The sequence below is a fragment of the Lasioglossum baleicum genome, chromosome 6 (assembly GCF_051020765.1).
Source record: "Lasioglossum baleicum chromosome 6, iyLasBale1, whole genome shotgun sequence".
Lineage (NCBI taxonomy): Eukaryota > Metazoa > Arthropoda > Insecta > Hymenoptera > Halictidae > Lasioglossum > Lasioglossum baleicum.
The window spans coordinates 2,076,739-2,096,567 of NC_134934.1; the positions used below are offsets into that span (position 1 = coordinate 2,076,739).

At 46.6% G+C, this 19,829-nt stretch overlaps 1 protein-coding gene across 29 annotated transcripts in view; it reads left to right on the forward strand.

Moving 5' to 3' along the window:
• Positions 1-19,829, forward strand: part of Rim (Rab3 interacting molecule) — a 96,978-nt gene that overhangs the window by 65,163 nt on the left and 11,986 nt on the right. For 22 of the 29 annotated variants that reach the window (XM_076426586.1, XM_076426590.1, XM_076426593.1 and 19 more), the window contains 9 exons: positions 315-344; positions 3,517-3,667; positions 3,980-4,146; positions 4,245-4,420; positions 4,614-4,851; positions 5,971-9,062; positions 10,625-10,804; positions 15,673-15,883; positions 19,325-19,539. In XM_076426586.1, coding sequence (XP_076282701.1) covers positions 315-344; positions 3,517-3,667; positions 3,980-4,146; positions 4,245-4,420; positions 4,614-4,851; positions 5,971-9,062; positions 10,625-10,804; positions 15,673-15,883; positions 19,325-19,539 — 4,460 coding nt within the window. Of the gene's footprint in view, positions 1-314; positions 345-3,516; positions 3,668-3,979; positions 4,147-4,244; positions 4,421-4,613; positions 4,852-5,970; positions 9,063-10,624; positions 10,805-12,779; positions 12,962-13,239; positions 14,320-15,672; positions 15,884-19,324; positions 19,540-19,829 lie in introns of those variants that run through there. The other 7 variants (XM_076426595.1, XM_076426588.1, XM_076426592.1 and 4 more) reach the window with 6 other exon arrangements.

Here is a 19,829-nt window from a genome sequence, read left to right on the forward strand (position 1 = left end):
AAGGGCTGAACGAAATGGAAAAGTATCGAAATTTGGTGGAGCACAGCGCGTCCGGCCAAAAATTTCGGAAAAACCGTTTGATCCAAGTAATTGACATCCCTCGTTGGAGACGATTCATCACAATTTTGTCGGGAGCGCGTCCTTTTACGCATCGTTATCGATTTTGTTTCCGAGTTACGGACGATCGTCCGGAATCGTCTAAAAATTCGGATTCGATGTGAAAGGAACATAATCAACACCGCTGGGCTGGCGCCGACCAGTCGTTCCCCGTTGGTTTCATTTTGTAATCGTGTGCTCTGTTATTTATTTTTTAGGTTTCATAATATGCCGTCAAATTATAAGCGGTACGGCCATTACAACTTATATTTTCTCTCCTCTCTCACGAATCACGCAGTCACAAGTCTTGCATCCTCTCACCGCTAGGTTAACCAGCTAACGAAATTAGCATAACCGCGCGTAGACCAGATCGCGTTGCGAATCCGCGTACATCCCCGTAGAGAGACCACCTTGCGAATTTGGTTCGAGTTGAAACGATTCTCGCCCGTCAGATCGGTGCGAGCGTCTCGCTAAAAGAAGCATGAACGGCCGCCATCAAAGAAACGACAGCGTTTTTTGTTCAGCCGCGTTGCCTTGCGAGCGACGATTTAATGACGGCGCTACCGTACGCCATCGTTCACGACGAGAAACGACGAAACGTTTGCTGTGTATGTCCTCTAGCCAGTCCCTATTAATGCGTGTTCGCTGGAACGAACTCTGCGCTGTCAGCGAAAGAATCCTCGATAAACTTCATTCGGAAATTGGGTGTGCAATTTCACAGAAAACGAAAGATCAATTACTCATTTGCCCTTTATTAGACTCACTGAATTGTCACCACATCATACTTCAAAATAGCTCTCACGTTGCTGAATTTGTTTATATTTAACGCATTCGCTACTACCCCCATGTAACGCCCACAATCTTCGCAGTTTGTTCTTTGACTGTCACTTCGGTAATACATGACCGACACCATTTTTTTACAAAATTTTGCTACAATCTATTAAGTAAATCAATTTTATTAGGATCTACGGAATGTCTTGTGTAAAACGACTCAATTTTATCATTTAGTGTTGAATGTATACGTCTCGTCTCCAGATACAGAGATTCAAGTGCTCGTGCAGCCTTTAGAAGGTGCGAGAATTCTCCTCTTTTGCAATCATGTTTAAAACCGCACAGTGCTCTAAATCGATTCTATATTGAATCAGCTGCCCTTCGTGCCTAACATTTACCAGAGGGATTCAGAGGGAAGTCGGCAAGTGTCGGATCCGATTATCAAATCATTCGAAATGTTACTGAGACTGTTTCACCACAGTTCAAATAAAAAGTCGTGCTCTTTGCTATTTAAACATGAAAGTCTCGTGGCAAATATTTCTAGAATTTCATGGCAAGCATAGTTTCGTTCATCGAAGGTGCTAATATATCAATCCTTCTAGTAAATCCTTCTCACCGTCAAACAACTCACTAGAAACAATATTAAACCTCCGCTCTATACGATCTTTAACAATAATCTGCAAAATTCACACACAGAAGGCTCATTAAAATCTCGCAACTTTCTCAGGCCTGTGCCATCTTCCTCGTCCCCTAACTTCCTCCAGGATCAGTTCCCGGTTGGTCTCAGTCGCTGAGTCTCACCCTCTTAGCTCCCTCATCATCCAGCAGAAGCTGGTTCCAGCGTAAGACGCGGCACGCAAAGAAACGGTTTCGGTCTGGTCTGAACGTTTCGGGATCGTGTAGTCGGCAGTTTGTCGTTTCTCGTCGGGGATCGGGATCGCGAGCAAGAAACGGCAGCGGGCCCGGATGCGCGCGAAAACGACGACGACAACGACGACGACGACGGCGACGGTAGTTCTGGGCGCAGAGATTCAGTAGGTCACCGATCACGTAGGCACACGTAGGCGTCATCATGTCATTGCTTCTTGCATCCTCCCACGTTTACTTTTACGTTTCTGTTTTCTTTTTCTGATTTTGGTTTTGAGACGATATGAACGTAGATATTTTTGCGAGAGGACATGGCTTCTAGATAAAACGCTTAGTGCAACGCGATGCATCGGCCGGGGTGGCTCCAGTTTCAGTACTCGAGGCTTGTTGGTACCGTTTTTGGGCAGCGTCCAGTTTCAATACACGCGTCTGCTCGCCGCGCTTTCAACGCGTTCTTTCGTGTTCCGTTGCCAGGAACCCGGTTGGAATGGTGAACGGCGAACTGGTTCCCCTCCGTTTTTCCCGCTTTTTTCTCTCCTCGTCTCGTCTCCGTATTCGCGCCCCGGTTTCGTCTTGATCCGCGAATCGCGAGACGGTTCTGTTAGCGAGACCCGCGCGCGCGTTCGTTTTTGGCTCGGTTGATCGCGCGCGGCGCGGCGCCCCGGGGATCTGTCCATTGTTTCCAGCGCGGGGGCCAGCTCTCCTCTTTAGCCTGGCCAGCTTCTTGGCAACGGAAACGGTCCTTCCATTGTTGGAGGACACCATCGGGAGAAAACGGTCCAACCTTCTCCGGTCTGGCTTCATTGGCAAGTAAATCGTAACGATAGCTTCGCCGCGAACATGTCGCAGGAATCTATGCATTTGCACTTTGCAGATATCGAGACCGGTCAGCGACCAGTCCTCTGCGGAATGAGGTAATAAGTATTGCCGTTGGAAGTAATTCATTCCCCCGTGTGCCTCTGTGTGTGTGTCTGTGCACGCTCTGCCCGGCCTCACCGATGAAAATTGAACAGTGCCACCCGCGAATACCAAAAAGAAAACACACACAGTTCTAACGTTGAAGATGAGAATTAGCGGATAGCCTTTCTTGGATACTGTGCGAGATTGTTCAAATTTCGTCAACGCGCTATCGTCCGACAAAAGGAATCAATTGTTCCAAGGGTCAATAGTTAGTGTCTCACTCTGTAACCACTATACATATACATTATGTACATCTTTCTCAAGTAGGATGTAAATACTTATACTTTTTGTTGAAGGAAGAACGAGCTTGCTCGCGCGAGAAAATTTTGTTGACTGTGATCAAGGTCCGATTCGGGGCCGCTCGATCATTCTATTACTACCGTTTATTGTTTTTTATAATTCTGGCAAACGTAGTAGAAACTCGCATCCTTTTGTCTTGGTTTGTTCGCTTTCCGAGTTCGTTCGTCTGTTGAACTGAAGAACACGAATCAGCAACGCAGCGTAGTAATTTTTGCATATTTCGTATACATATATTTTCGTATATACGATATACACACGTAATATGTACGTATCTCGCCGCGCATACATCGTGACACGACGGATATATGCACGGCCGTATGTGTATATACGTACATCCGTAATATACACAAGACGTATAGAGATATATGTATAGAAATATATATAAGCATCGCCAATGAGAACCAGCCTGGCCGCATGCACTCTGTAATCTAGCGCGAGATCACAGCACTCGCCCCATTTAACCTGTAAGCCACACGACGATCACTAATCGACGAAAAAAACCATGAACGCATGCCGGAGCAGCCACCATTCTAGCCCCCCGCCGGAAAACGAGCTGTGCGTCGGCGGGGAACATCGGAGTCGCAGGGACATGCTGCCACAGGGTCGCAAACGACCCGCCCTCACCATCCGGGAACAGCCCGCATCCATTTCCGGCTACCAGGCCTACCGCAAGGTAAGTCCTCTGCTCACCGACACCTGAGGCTTCCGGGACATTCGTTAATCTTCACATCACAAATATTCAACTTCTTCCTCTGTAACTTTTTGCAATGCTCATAATATATGGTGTAATGAAAAAATTTGTTGAATATTTTTGAACGGAAACGTCTTTGAAATTTTAACAATTGCGAATTAGAAAGTGTGAAGCCGGTGGCACGTTTATAATGAAACGTTCGGTGTCGAGTGTTCGGCGCGAAGGGGTTAACGGTCTTGGAAGCCTAATTGATTCACCATAGTGTCGGTGTTGCTAAGTTTCTGCGATTCCCAGGACGACATTCACCGAGGAATGATGAGCCACAGGTCGCATAGTGCAGCGCCTATGGACGCGTCGAGCCTCCGGTACCGTGGTAGGTCTCAGAGTCCCACCGGTCATCGCTCCCTGTCTCCGCCGGAGCACAGATCCATGCCGTACTCGCACAGCTACGTATCGACCAGGTATGAGTTATCGCCAGGGCCTCGTTGCCACAGCTCACCACGAGAATCGAACGACGAAAGAGGCCGTCCGTGCCCGTACATCGTTTTCCGCATTTCAGATTCGCCTCGAGGTCGGCGACAGCCACTCCCACCGGCTCCCCAAAGAAGAGACAGTTGCCCATGATCCCGGCAGTACTGAAGGAAAGGGTCGACCAGGACCTACACGAGAGAGCCACATTTATGAGACACCATAATCCTAGACAGGTGCACACGTCGTACGGCTCGGGCGTGACGGGTGAGTTCCCGAAATTTATACTTCGGGATTCTGCTCCTACGAGAACATTTATTTGAAAGAGTTTGTAGAAAAGTTTACCAATTGTAAGGATGTCAAGTAGAAAAATTTCTTTACTATAACAAAAGACATTGCCTAGAGTATAATGTACTCGAGGAAATCCTGATATTTGACGGCGAGTTTCTGTGTTTTCCAGGTTGGGAGAGGCACTATACCGGGCTGTCGGACTCGGACTTGCCCTCGGTGGGCTACGATCCGTTGTCGTTGCAGCACGGTTATCCTTATCGAATTCACGGGCCGCGTAAAGGACACTTGAGTCCCGAGAAAGACGTACTCGGTGATCACGGTGACTCCGATATGGAGAGTATAGCGTCCGTGACGAGTAGTGCCTTGAGTACGCAATCGGAGCGTCCACGTGCCTCCAGAGGACTAATGTGAGTATAGTTTGATGTCTATTTGTGAAATAATTTCGAGTCGATGACCTTGCATTATTCGAAGTCAGTGTACAAAGCAAAAACAAGTTCCATAGAGAAGAAATTCACCCTTTAGAGGAGACAGCCATCCATTGTACCATTTTTACGTGGCACGCGTTCCACCCCTCGCTCACTGTTTTCTGTTCTTCTCTGTGTTCCCTCTTTTACGTCACACTTTTCCCTCCGTCAGCATTCTTTGTTCTCGACCGATGATCACAGGAGAGTCTATCCAATTAACCTCTTCGCGATATCCAACCAACTCCGGTTTCCAATTTGATCGTCGTTACTGTCCGAAAAGCGCACCGAAAGATCCATGTACAGAGGCGCACAGAATGGAACATTTGATGGCTCACCTTCTCATCGACGATAATCCCTGAATTAAATGGACATTGCCGAAATGAAATGTCACCCTGTAGCTGCACTACTCTCATCCATCCCCCACCGCCTTGCTTGATAGGAATCCCCATATCCTCACCGCGCTCTCTTCGAGGATTCTGAAACTGTTGTCTAGCGACTAGTTTACGCACCTCCTATGCACCGTGTCAATGTCCATTTAATGCTGTCCCATTCTAAACAGAAGCAGGGATTAGTGCGTGGCGTTGGTCGAACGGCTAGGTGTACCCACGTTTAAAACAAAAAATGAAACACGTCACCAGAATGTATTGTCTACGCGTTCACCGAGAGAGACTTGATCTATAATAATCGTCGCACTCTTGTCCACCAAAAAAAAAAAAAATATTCTACAAAGATACCTGCATTTTTCAAATTGTTCGGCGAGTGACAATGCTCAAAATTCGCAGGTCAAACAAAATCTCGAAACGGGAAGCAAATAGAAAGATAATAAAGCAGAAGAAAAACGCGTTCGATCGATCGCGAACGTGCGAGTAGAGTCATTTTTTGAGTGTAGAAAGAAGCATATATATACATGTTTAAATATCTATATATATATATATGTGTATCTATGTGAATAAAAATGAAGAATGGGCTGAAAAATATATATTAGCAAAAAAAAAAACGTATTCGTTTTAATGTGACCGCCAGGATGCGTTAAAAACTCTATATGAAAAACATTGTTTGCAGACCGACAGTTAAAAACGTTTTAATACCCGGTGTCATATCCCCTATGCCCCTGCCCCCTAGGCGCAATAGGCGCAGGCACAGACTTAGGGTACCCTGCAGCGAATGTCACTGTCCGAACAACAATCCCACCAAGCCCAGGAGCAACAACCCAAGCAAGCACAATCCCACCCCGCATCCCCTCGTACGGAGCAAGTCCGCAGTGGTGCGCTCGTTGTACAGAAAGATGCGTACGCCGTTCACGAGGTCGCAGACCGTCGACGAGAACATGCTGAGATATTACAGCCCGGAGACCAGCGAGTACAGCGTCTCCGAGGGTTACATGCTCAAGCCTGAGGAGCTAACCGGTAGCTCCAAGAAACGTATACCGGAGATATACGTCGAGGATTGCCTTCAGGTCGACTTCAACGATCGCCTCATCGAGAAGTTCCGCGGCAGGTACTCCTCACCATACCTGTTGTTGGACTCCGGCGCGCGTAGAAGGTCGCGTAGCTGGCAGGACCGGGCCGGCCGAACGGTCGCGAAGGCTAGACACCAGTTGTTCTCGAGAGGCTTGCACGACATCGCGGACGACGTCGGCATTAGGAACTTAGACGTTAGCTTGCGGCCGCGTAGATCGTTCTTATTCTCGAAGGCTAGGAGCTTCGATTACGACGTCCTACACGACACCTACGCCGATCGGTACGGGTTTGGGATACGCGGGGGTCTGCTGTCGCGGCGCGCGAAGAGCTTCGAGTACGACAACATATCGGGGAATATATTCAGCGACGACAGCCTGCGCACCGCCCGAAGAAAGCTCAAGAAGAACCTGTCGATCAGCGACGCCGGTTACGGCGACAAAATACCGGCCCTCGGCGATCAGAGCAAATCGTACCTAGACTCGAACGGCGACGACAAGATGCCGAACAGCCTCCTGGAACGCGAGAAGAACTATGACTACATGATGAAGGACCACAAACCGTTCTACGGATACGACACCGGCTATGTTTGCGGCAACGCGCAGGTCTACATGCCGCGTTTTGGCAAACAAATCGACCTAGATAGAGCAAAGACTTATCGCTACGACCTATTAGGAGACAATGTGTTCAGCAGCGACGACCAGATGGGTCTGAGGAACGTCCTAGGTAGAGAGGACCCAGCTAAACGAAAATACATCGACTCAATGTTCCAGGATCACGACCCGACGTTCGCCAGAAACATTTCGGAGAAACGGACGAAGAATCTGGACAGCAACATGTGCGATCCTTCCGGCGATCATATTTATTGCAGCATCGACGAAGCGCTGTCATCCGATAACTATGGCCAAGAGATCTCCGATTTAGATCAGTACGATGATCAGAGAATGAGTAGGAGTGGTCGTAGGAGAACTAAGAGCAGCGAGTCGTACCTGGAGAACGGGTACGACGGGTACGACTGGGACGTCGAGTACGACGAAGGGTTCGTAGACAGAGGGAAGATGGAGGATTACGATCAGAGACTGTACGGATACGAGGATGGGGTCCAGGCCTCGAGAATGGATGAGCAGATGTACGATGACGACTATTACGATCGAAGGCGACGCAGTGGGACGAGGAAGAAGCGTACGTCGCAGTACGTCGAGGACGAATACCTACAGGACGGGTACTGCGGCTACCGTTCTGCAGACGAGTACGATTACCAAGCGCACAGCGGTGCCGAGACTGTACGAGCCGATCACTACCAAGACAATACGCTGCCACGGCGCCGGAGAAGGCGGAGTAGACGCGAAATGAGGGAGACGGGTGTCTACGAGAACGTCCCGTATCGGGACCCTAGCAAGGACACCCTGGTGGTCCCCAGCTTTTCGGAGAGCAAGCGGATGATGCTGCAGCGCGCCGAATCGTCGCCGGTGCTCCGTTCCGACGAGGAGTTGAGCTCCTCGGAACGAGCGGAGAGAGCGAAACGGTTGTATCGTCGCAGACGGAACAGTAGTTGTCCCGAGGCCAGGGAGCTTCGTTATTACGACCGGAGGAAAGACGAGGACAGAACCACGAACTTTATCTTGGACTCGGACGAGGAGTTCGGTTCAATGGAGACGGTCGTGTGCGCGGATTGTTTCCGACAGAAGAACGATACCAGCGGCATGGTAGTTAGCGATGGGGGTAGGTACTACGAGACGGACAGGGACGGTTACATCGACTCGAGATATGATTACGGCGGCGGACAGATCTGCGATCCGGAGACGTGCGAGATAGCTAGGTCGGAATCGTTGCGGGCGTATCGCGTTAGGCGTAAGAGTAGTTGTCCGGAGTGTCGGGAGATCGCGATGTCGTCGGAGCTAGGTAGGTCCGGGTCGTTGAGGAGCAGGCACGAGGAGAGGAGGCCATCGTTAGAGTCGCGGCACACGAGTAGGTACCGTAGACGAAACAGCAGCTGCCCGGAGGCTAGGGACCTCGAGCTCCTCGAGAAGAGGCAGCAACAGCAACAGTTGCAGCAACGCAACCAGCCGTCCCACCAGGGTCAGCAACACCAGCAGGGTAGTAAGAGGAACGTAGCAATCAGCGACACCCTCGAGTACTACGAGTACTCGATGGAGAGCGAGAGCCAGTGCAGCGAGAACTGCGGATTTGGCCCGTGCGATCCGCGTAGGCCCCGTAACCGAGCACCCCGCCCCGGTAACGCTAATTCAAGTCTCTTTGATTCCCAAACCGCTACCTCCGACACTGCTAAAAACTACCACCCACGGGCCGTCGATCACCACGATACCACCTCACGAAACACAAAACCATCGTCGTCGCGCGACTACACCGACGGACCGGGCCACGGCGTGACAACGGCGGCGTCCTCGTTGTCGTCCTCACCGTCATCGTCCGGCCGGCGACGATCGCGGAAAAAAACCGGCACCGACGGCTACCACGATACCGCCGGCGACGATACGCGCGACGACCAATCGGCGGCATCCCGGGATCGCCGATCCTCCTCTATGCCCGAAAGCAGCGAGTACACCGGCCAGTCGAGCTTCTACGAGAAGACCTCCAGGAGCCAGGACGCCGAGAACGAGACCGACGAGCACGGCAAACGCAGCCAGTTCGCTAGAAGCCTCAGCAACACCGACGCGCCCCAAGACGAGAAAGTCGGTGAGTCGACGAGCCGATTCTTACCAATTCTCTTTGGTACATGCGTGATTTTTGTCGTGATTGCCGCGGAGACTTCTCCCGGAGGAGCTGACGTTAACCTGAAATCACAGACGTTCAAACATATTTTTATGGGTATCTTTTGTGGGCACGTTAGTTTTTGTACTGTTCTGAATAATTAAACATTAATTCCCCAAAAAGTGAATAATCGAATGACGATTTTGGTACTCTGTACCAAATCATAACCATAAACCATATTGTACATATGGCAAAGTACAATAATTTTACCCCTTTTATATGTTTTACAGACCGCGCGTTTGTGATTGTGGGTTAATCTCCGTGAAAGAGTCACTCTCCACGAGAAAGCTATTATCAATCTACGCGACAGAGATCTATTACAGTGTCCAACACCAATCTTGAATGTTTTGACACATTTTCAAATTTGCCTGTAGCTTTCTCGTGAAGATTACTATTTTGGATAAGTCGGACGCGGAATTATTGATGGATATGCTATATCTACAGCAGTATTTTTAACTGTACCAATTCTTAAGAAGCCAGCAGATGTACAACTAAGTAATTAACTAAATTTCGTTGCAATCATATATTTACTACATGTTGTTACAATAATATCTTCAAACATACCCCAGCACCTAGCGTTCGAAATAAACACATAGACCGCTGGTACAAACTTTTTATTTCATTAATAAAAGAAATCAGAAATCCTGCACTTTCGTTATCCGAGTAGCCATTTTGGAGAACATCACGAGTAAATTTATCATTGTCCCTCGTGAACGATTACTAACCCTTCATCTGTGAATCTTGTAGCGACCTTTGAATGCAGGGTCCATTGTGACCCACAATATCTATTTATACAGGGTGTGGCCGGACTGGTGGCACATCCGAGGAAAGGGTGATACTACATGTAAAAATAAGTCGAAAGAAAGGAATAACATTTTTTTGTTTCACGCTTCGTTTTCGAGAAAATCGAGTTTGAAAATGCAGCGGATACACGTGCTATGGAATAGGAATCGTCTGACGCGTCTGACCATGATCGAACAATTCTACTTTGTGCATATATTAAATCACGCGAACCTCGCGGAACTTCAAACTCTCAAAGATTTTCTCGAAAACGAAGCGTCAAACGAAAAAATGTTATTTCTTCTTTTTGACTTATTATTACATGTAGTTTCACCCGCTGCTTGGTTGTACCACCCGTTCGGCCACACCCTGTATTTTATTAAAGAAATCGCAGTTTATACAGAGTGCCTCCGTATTTATGTCTTCTTTGCGGTTGTACCATGATCACTGAGACATCCTGCAAATAAAGATTGTTCTTCCAAGGGTCCGGATGGACCCTGCATTCGCCAGGAAAAGGTTGTAGCCTCCACCGAACGCAGAGATCAGTGACCTTTCTACCATTTTACCCGAACCCGCGAGCAATGAACTAACCATCACTGTTGTTTCCCGAGTTTCAGATCGAAAGCCTATCACCTAGAGCCCCTCTCCTATAAATTCTCGAATGAATGATGGTAGCCAGGTATATTCACGAGATTTCTGTTCAACAGACGGTAGCTTGAGCGATACGGCGATCGGTTTGAACGTCGAAGACTCCTCGAGGAGAGCTCGCAAGAGCTCGCCGGGTAGCAAGAGCGGAAGCGGAAGCAGCGGTGGTGGCGGAAGTACGGCGCAGTATCAGCCCGGTCTCGGGAAGAAGAGTAACAGCACCAGTCAGCTGTCCGCCACAGGTAACACATCGTCACACTAGCCGTTTCTTCCAGTTTCACGTTTATAGACGTTGCGTGCCGTGCATTGTTCTCTATCCGCAGAATTCAAGTGAGAGACTCGTTCTCGGACGCGCGACTAATGCCGAGCCGCGTGTATCACGTGTCATTATTATTCTATCGGGGTTACTATCTCTTATAGACTACCTTTTCTATCTCTCTTCTCTTTACATCAGACTCTACTAGTACCAGTCTATTTGTAACATGTCTACTATGTCGATAGTCACCCGAGATTATAGCGTAGAGATATTAGTCTAGTGCCATTTTAGTCTGTAGACTCGCGGTGTGCTCTCGCTACGCCGTTTCACAGAAAATTTGGCTGATCGTCTCGGACCCAGCACTATGATCAAACTTTACTCTCGATCATAAGTTACAGGATGTTGTTTTATTTTATTCGAGACAGTGACTTCGAATGGATGCATTTCAATTAATTATTTTTATAGAGTTGACGATTACAAGTTAGTATTTTCCAGTTCTTTTTCTGGCCTGCTAGAAAAATTATACATGCAAATCGCAAATGGAAGATGATTTCCTGCAGAATATAATCATGAGTTCGAAGAAGAAATTAATTTGAAGTTCGCTGTTTCCAAACTCCGTGAACAAATAATGTTTAAAACATCAGGTGTCGCACAAACACCTGTACGAATCTTATAAAATCAATGCATAAAATTATTGAATGAAATAGGAACAGAAAAGTGATTTACTTTACAGACGTTGACGTAATGTATTTCACTTAGGGAAAATGTTTTAATTTGTAAGTCTAAATACAGTGATCAAATTGGACTATTTCTGCCATTTACACAGTACTGAATGAACAATTATTCGATTCATACAAAGATTTAGATTTCTCATTACTGATTTAGTGGTAACATGAAAAGGATTGCATAAAATTGCACATTCAAAGTTCACTTGACGATAAAAATTGTTTACACCGCGCAAGAACAGTTTACGTTCCTTTTGCAGGAAAGAGAACTAACAAAGATCCGTAAATATCACTGTTTGCACAATTTTATGCAATCCTTTTAGCATTCCTCCGCGCTTCGCGTTACAAATGTCCTGTGACTTACATTCGGGAGTGTACATCACCCTATCAACCGGTTGCAAAAACGAACAAAGTGAGAGAGAGAGAGAGAGAGAGAGAGAGAGAGCGGGAGAAAAATAGAGTGTATTCGTGCGAGAAAGAGAGCGAGCGAACGACAAAAGTAGGGAACAAATAAAATGCCGAGGATTCTCCCCGAGCGATGACGCGCGAACGCTACCAAGAGCACACCGTGGAGGAGCAGAAACCAAAAAAAAAGAAAAAACCAACTCCCAGTTAACGGGACAGTATGTACATTCTAATCGTATTCTTGTTTTCTCCGCCATCCCTCCTCATCTCTGTCCGCCTCTCTTCGACATGAACACATTCACACTTTACTTCTACCAACCAACCATCTCTCGACGCTGGGGACCACCATTCACGTCATCGATCTGCACCCACCTGCACGATTTCTCATCGTGGCGGGCGATCGTCGCTCGCGCGATCGTGTCACGGGACAACACTCGGCGCGGATCACCCCGATCGATCGCTGGAACGATCACCACTGTTACTTGAAACCGAAAAAAATACTGCGAACAACTACGAAACTTACAACATCAAAAACTTTGGACATAAACACACGCGCACACACTCTTGGACATACCTCTGCTCGGAGGGCAACAACACACGTCGCACACGAACACGTCACACAACACAATCTGCGACATCTACTCTGCCTGAGAATACAACATCTGCCACTCTAACAACATCGCCTACAACTTCTACTCCTACTACTGTCGCTACTCTACAACCACCACTTCTACTGCTACAATCACTCTCTACAATCACGCAAATCAAAACTACTACTACTACTACTGTGTCACGTCACGCAAAAAACATAACATACCACGTGCGTCTGTTGGTGGTACATGCGTGGGCGACGAAGGACGAAAGCGGAGGATAGGCTTCGGGAAGAAGGACAAGTCCTCCTTTACAGTTCATAGGAGCGAGGAGGTATTGCCGGAGGACACTGCCAGCGGGAGGAGCGGAAGACAGCCGAGCTCGGCGAGCAGCGACGGCGAGGGTAGCGGCGATGGGGACAGGTCCGAACACCCTGCAAATTACACCCCCTTCTTTCCTCCCACAAACCCCCACCCCCCCCCCAGAAAACGCCCAAAGATTTTGATTTTCGGATACCCCGAGAAAACGAAACACGGCCCCCTCACGTTGCGCGGGAGCGACCGACGAAGGACCCCCGTCCACCGAGTCTCACGCTCTCTTCGGGTTCTTTCTCTTTCGATTCTGCGGCTCCGAGACCTTTTCTCGGCCCTCCACTTTTTTTTTCTTCCTCTGCAAAGATTCTTCCGTGTGTTCCTTCCAGCGATGTTCTAGTAACCGTAATTCGCGATTCGCTCTCGATTCTCATCGTCGAGAGGACGCCGAACCGAATTCTGCCGCGGGGATCGTTTCAAGCCTTCGGCGAAATGTGAGTACAAGTTTTAGAGCGAGTGTGCCAGTGAGAATGGTAGAGAGCTTAGGCGACGCGAGAACGTGAAAGAGAGACACAGGGCAAGAAGAACCGAGAGACAGCGGCGTGATCAGCCGGGAGAGACACTTGTTATTACAACAACAATGCGACACACAGCACATTGACTCTATCTCTCTTATAGAAGAAGTTGTGCTTTAGAGAAACGGGACTGCGCGGGGACCACTGCTCGTGATTATTGCCGGGACGAGGTTCTATAGTCAAAGTGCGCGCAGTTGCGACGAGTATAGATTTAGCCGGTGTTTCGATCCTGACAAATAGTCACGAGATGGTTCTACCCGCTTGTCTTCGGTTAAGCTAGATCGTAGAGATTGTTTCTACTTTGTAGCGATGCGTGATCTTTAGAGGAACGTTTGCACGAGTTTCCTGAGCTGTATGACGAGCCTCGATGAGATCTATGGTTTCATCGGGGCGGAGATTTTGGAATCGCGTTGATGAAGATTCAGGGGCCGTCCCTTTGACTGCTGATCCCTTCGACACAACATACCATAATCTGTCCGGAAACGGAAATTATCGTTACTAGACTGTGAATGTTTGAACAAATGTTTCAATTCATCAAAAATACAATACAAAATACAATAATAGTGTTTTAAAATTACGCACTTCATTTTCATATGTCTTACGTTGTTCAGTGTGCTTTCGATTGGATTACGTGTTTTAGAGCATCGTTCTATTAGTAGTAGAAATTAATGTTTCCAGTATGAATTATAAATTATGTCTTAGTCGTTTATCTTACGAATCAGTGTTTATTTCGTAGTCTTCATCTCTTCATGTTTGTCTTTACAATAAAAGTTTAATAAATTTTGTCAATTAAGATTTTTTGTACGCTATAGAATATAATACGACTGACAAAGTCGAGAACGAGAAACCAGAAATATTGAAGGTCAAAGTAGTTGAACAGTGTCTAAGCATGATCAGTAGTGGAACGGAGTCCCCGCAACCGATCAGCGGCTCAAGAACCTTAGGTATTAGCTACGCAAGTAACTTTTGTTCCGTGTCGGGCTGTGTTCTGTTCGTGGCAGTAGAAGTGATTGTTAGTGCCGGTTCGACGCGCCGGCGAAGAACGTCGCGTTGTCTGTCTCTGTTTCTGTGCAGCTTTTTGGACATAGATCGACACGAGTCCGACGGTGGTCAACTCGGGATTCCGAGTCCCCTCTTTCATCTAGAGACTCGACGGAGTGTTAGGCAGGTAAGAAGCTGGCCACCCGGTTCTCGTTACTATTTATTATCTTTAGAAGGCAGCTGTTGATACGTGCTTGGCGGTGGGTAGGACTCAGGGTTTGCGACAACGCGACCCTAACACCCTCCTCCCCGCCTTCTTACGGCTTTTACGTTTATCGATGTCTTCAAGCGTTGCAGTGTTCTTATATTGCGCATATTTCTATATGATGTCTCGATATATTTACGTTTACAGTTACCAAGCAAAACAAGTTCGTTGAATGTAGCACACACGACCACACGTACAAACAAATATATATAGACATGTACACTGACACACTCAGGTACTCGGTACACAATCACACCGACATTGTCTTGTACATTCTGCCTGCGGACACTTCTTCGGTACTCATCCGGACGCGAGTTTTGGGATGAGCACGCGGAAGAGAGCTTTTACATGGATGTACACGACGAGAAACCATCCCTCCACCCTGGGATACGTGTCACTATAGTACTTCAGCCTCTGTGTATACACGGACACACACGAGACACACGGTTAGCGATGATTGCAGTTGCGGAGAGACATCCCGATGCGAGCCGAACACGATTTGAAGGTTCGAAGGCTCCGCGCTTCGACGCTTGCCCCTTTTGATTCCAGGTGCCGAGAGAAGCTAGAGAGATCTCGATCATGGCAACTGGGATTCTTTTACAGGTCTTCTCTAAAATCGTCGAATTGCCTTGCCTTTGACAAAAATCAATCATTCGTCCACGCGTTTCGTGTCTAGGTGTACGCGTGTCTTCGCGGAAGACCTCTTTCCCTCGTTTTCGTTCGTTTCGAAGGATCGAACGAGGGAAAGAGGGTATAGAGGGTGTAGAACGTGTGGTAATCATTTGACGGGGAAAATTGAGAGTGAGAGGGAGAGAGAAAGAGAAAGAGAGTCGTGTCTAGTCGATAGAGAGACGACACGCGTCGGCCACCTGGAGAGAGCTGGATCAAAAAGAGTGATGGAGGCGCGGCGGCGGCTGCGGCAGAATCGCGGTCTCCGAAGGATCCCTAACTATTGAAAGATTATAGTTTAGCGGTTGTTTCTTGTTTGGTTTACAACGCAGAGTGCGGTATCGGCTGGAGCTACAGCGGAAGTGGTAGCGCGGATCCACGCGCCGGTTTATCAAGCCGGAAACGCAACAGCACGCCGAGCACCATACAACGATCTGAAGAGATCCTGCCCTATCAACGCTTTGAACCCGGAAAACAGTCAGGATCGGCGGCCAGTGATACAGCCGGAAGTCTCAACTCGATCTCGAGTTCCGAAGGAAGCTCGTAAGTAGTGGCCAACCAACAACGACCGATTCTGCAACCGGAACTGCGAGACTCCTTGCTGTCTCTTCCAACTTCTTCCTTTTCTACATCTGACTCTCACTCTCTCTCTCTCTTTCTATCTCTATCTCTCGCTCTGTTTCTGTCTCTGCCTACAGAACTGTTCCCCAGACTCCCAGCAGGGTGGCCAGTTGCTGGGCAATAGTGGTCAACCGATAGGGTTTACACTGAAACCTGTTAAATCGGTCTTGGGATTTTTATCTTGGAATTTTGAGGGACGCGAAATATAATCGAAATGGTGAAAGGATATCTATACTTATTTTGAAAATGTTCAGTTAATTAGATTGTAGTATTTTATACAGAATTGAATAGATAAAATACTAAAATAACTAAAATCAGGATTTTAAAAAGTGACAGACCGTATTACACTGTGCGAAGTGAACAACATTTAAATTGATACTACCGTTTTATCATGTGACTGTCTAGCTGTAGAAATCGCAAGAAACTTTGTAAAATTGAGGTAATTTGTTTGGAGAAAGAAAAAGTGGATAGCCAAGATTTAGAACATAACTTTTTCAAACGAAACCCGGTACACAGAATGTACAAGCGTAAAAATGAATCTCTAAATTAGGACAATACTTCAGACTGAAGAACAGATAATTTAAACTGACAAATGTTTTTATCAAAATCTTGCTAAACAATCAGAATTTTAAAATGTACCTTTTATCACTGGATTCATAACAGAAAAAAATAAAGTCACAATTTTATTGCTACTTGTAGTAGCAAGAACTTTATGAAAAGAAATATTTCCTTTTACATTTTTATGATGATATACATATATAATAAAGGACGTCGTAATAAAACTACGATATAACGTTTGTTTCAAATATTTAGTAAGATCGACATAAACCGAAGAATTCATAGATTATGGCATCAAATGAAACGGGTTAACATCGGAGTGTGTCTATAAGTCAAATATCCAGAACAACAATTAAAGAGACAAATTTCACGTGTTGTATTCGCACACTATTTGTATTTATCTGTCACATAACCGTGCTAATATGATTATCTCAATGGTCCCTACTAAATCACGATAAACTCGCAAGCTCTCAAGCTCAACCCGTGCTAAGCTTAACGCGATTTCCTGATTTACGGTTAAAAAAAAAAGCGAAACTCCACGCACCGTGTTATCCAAAAGCGTTAAAACGTTTCCGCGTGGCGCGGCGTATCGGACTCGTTCTTTTATACTTAATTCCGGCGTCCTATTAAGAAGACACATTGCCCGTTGAATAAAATATTGCAGCAAAACGATGCTAACAGACGCGCTGATCAATTATTCAATTGTTCTCAGTAAGGATAAAACAAAGGGGTAGGGAACGTTTCGCAAGCATCGTGGAAAGTTCGCAATTGAGCAACTAATTCCGAGTAACGGGCTATCCCTGCTATCATCTAAAACTTCCCGATATTCTCCATCCCACTCTACCTGTTATCCCGTTTGTGAGGAATTTTGACAACGCATAGGAAACCGCGAATCGATCGTTTTCGACGTGTGATTGAGTCGATGTGTATGCATATTTAATGTCCATTGTCTTGCTCATTCACGCTTCGTCTCTTTCTTTTCGTATTCCCTGGATTGTCCCCGCCCTTTTTCTTTCTTCCCGCACCCGTTCCATTTGTATCCCCGTGTATCATTTCATCGTGGAGCCGTTTCTTCTCTTTTGTTCCTCCTACACTATCCCTGAAAAAAGATCCCCGTCGGGTTTCGTAGCCACGGAGAAGAAGAAGCGAGGGGATTTCACCGCGAATGCTGCAAAACACACAAGACAATTTGCCTACTGCCGTTCTTCGTTCTTCCTCTAACTATCTTTCCAATGTTATCTTCTCTCGATCCTCTACACTCTATCTCTTTCCCTCTTTGTTTTCGATTCTGTATATATATATATATAAATAATATACGATCTCTATATATATACATATTTCGATGTAATCTCGATGTTTCGCGTTGCTGCTGTCATTCGTCGGTGTTTTTGTGTCGTCGTCTTGGCTTGCTGCTTGGCTGAATGATCGCGTGATGTTGACGATTGATGTATCCGAGCACCGTTACCGTTCTATGTCTCTCACAAAATGTTACACACACGCTCTGTCTCTGTGTACATACTATATATATACGTATCTACAGATATATATGTATATATATATATCATATAAATATGGAAGATAATGTGTGTATTGCTCTCGTTGCGAATCGTTCTTCTTCGAGCGGCAGGGCCGCCGATTTCCGTGGGATGTCCCTTGTTCTCCCAAGTGTGCGACCACGTTCTACTTTTAATCCTGATTCTACAGCCGTTTATATTTATAGATGCCACCCAACCTCGATCCGGAAACGATCACGTTACCGTCGCACTCGGTGCAACGACTATGACCCAACACCGTAGGTAGATGAATGTACCCGTTCGCGTCAAGTGCGTCACCCGAGCCGATCAAATCATCCCCTGAAGACCTTGAATCATGCGATTCTCATGCGTTTGATCGGCTCGGAGAGAGTAGTATACTTGTATCACCCGAATTCCTGATCCGAAATCCTGGGGCGAGTACGATCGCGCGATTCCAGAGCGCGCATCGATCGTCCCCTACGATTCTAGATCATTTAATCAGTCGAGAGCCTCAAGACGAAGATCCCTGATCAAAAAGGTAACCGATGAACGTAAGTCTAAGACCGACGCATGAGTACGTAGAACTTCGAACGTAGAACACCGGCAACGATCAACGAGACGCTTGAAATCGGAGTTGATTTGTCGATCGAATTGATCGTTGCCGGACATCCTTACTAATTTATGGTACTTGCGCATAGAATGATCTGCATGCCTACCGACCGCCTGCTGTGTCTCCAACCTTACAACAATTCTCTCTGTACACTGTTGTTATATATATATATATTATATTTACTCGCCACACCGACACACTTGCAGCGTGAGTTCTTCTTGTCTACAAAAATGATCAGAATAAGAGACATGAACATGAAAAACAGTAAAAAAAAGATAACCACGAACGAGCTGTAATCTCTCTCTGTTTATTCGCACTTCTGTCGAAGGCTTGTGAGAGTTATGGTCCCTCGCTCCTGCGGAACGAACCTCTTGATCGATTTTCTTTCGAACCCTCGTGACCCCGTGTTTTTTCGTTTCTGCCAACCTTAGGATGGTACGATGTAGAAATTGTAGCGGCCAATGAACGAAAAAAAAAAACAGAAAAATATGAAAAAGTAATTGTAGCTCATTGATCGGGATCGTATTACCCTCCGATGAGTTGACCAGACCAACCCCAGTATCTTTTGTTTATCGTTTGTTCGTCCCCCGATAATCCCACGAAAACCCCAAGATACCCCTTATCCTAGCGTGAGAAGCGTCGGTGTGTGTTCATTAAAACGTCTGATTTTGGGAACTGCAGTTGGTCCCCAAATCTGCGAATGGCAGGCGAAACTGACCAGCTAAGAAACTTCTTCGAAGATCTCGGACCTGGACAAGTGGTCGGCCGACAGGTACTCGGTGCTCGGTGTCTGGGCGAAATTCAGCTATCGCTGAAACAGAAGGACGGATACCTTGAAGTGGAGGTGATACGTGCCAAAGATCTGAAGCCGAAACAGGGCAGCAAAGCGATACCAGGTACGACAGGTTCCTCGGTTTTCCTCTAATTCTTTAGCGAGGAGGTTTCTCCTTCTGTGCGCCATTTTGATGAGGAGTTCAATCAGTTATCCTCAACCTTTCGTTTATCAAAGTTCTGTTAGGTGATATACTTCTCACGACAATCTATTAAATGCAATATTTCTTCTTATGAAATATGTATATAAATTGTACGACCAAGATGTTCAAAAGGAAATGGAGGACATACGTGTTCCTGACTTCATGGGGGAATGTGCCATTGCAGGGTTAAATATAATTAATATTTTATCTTT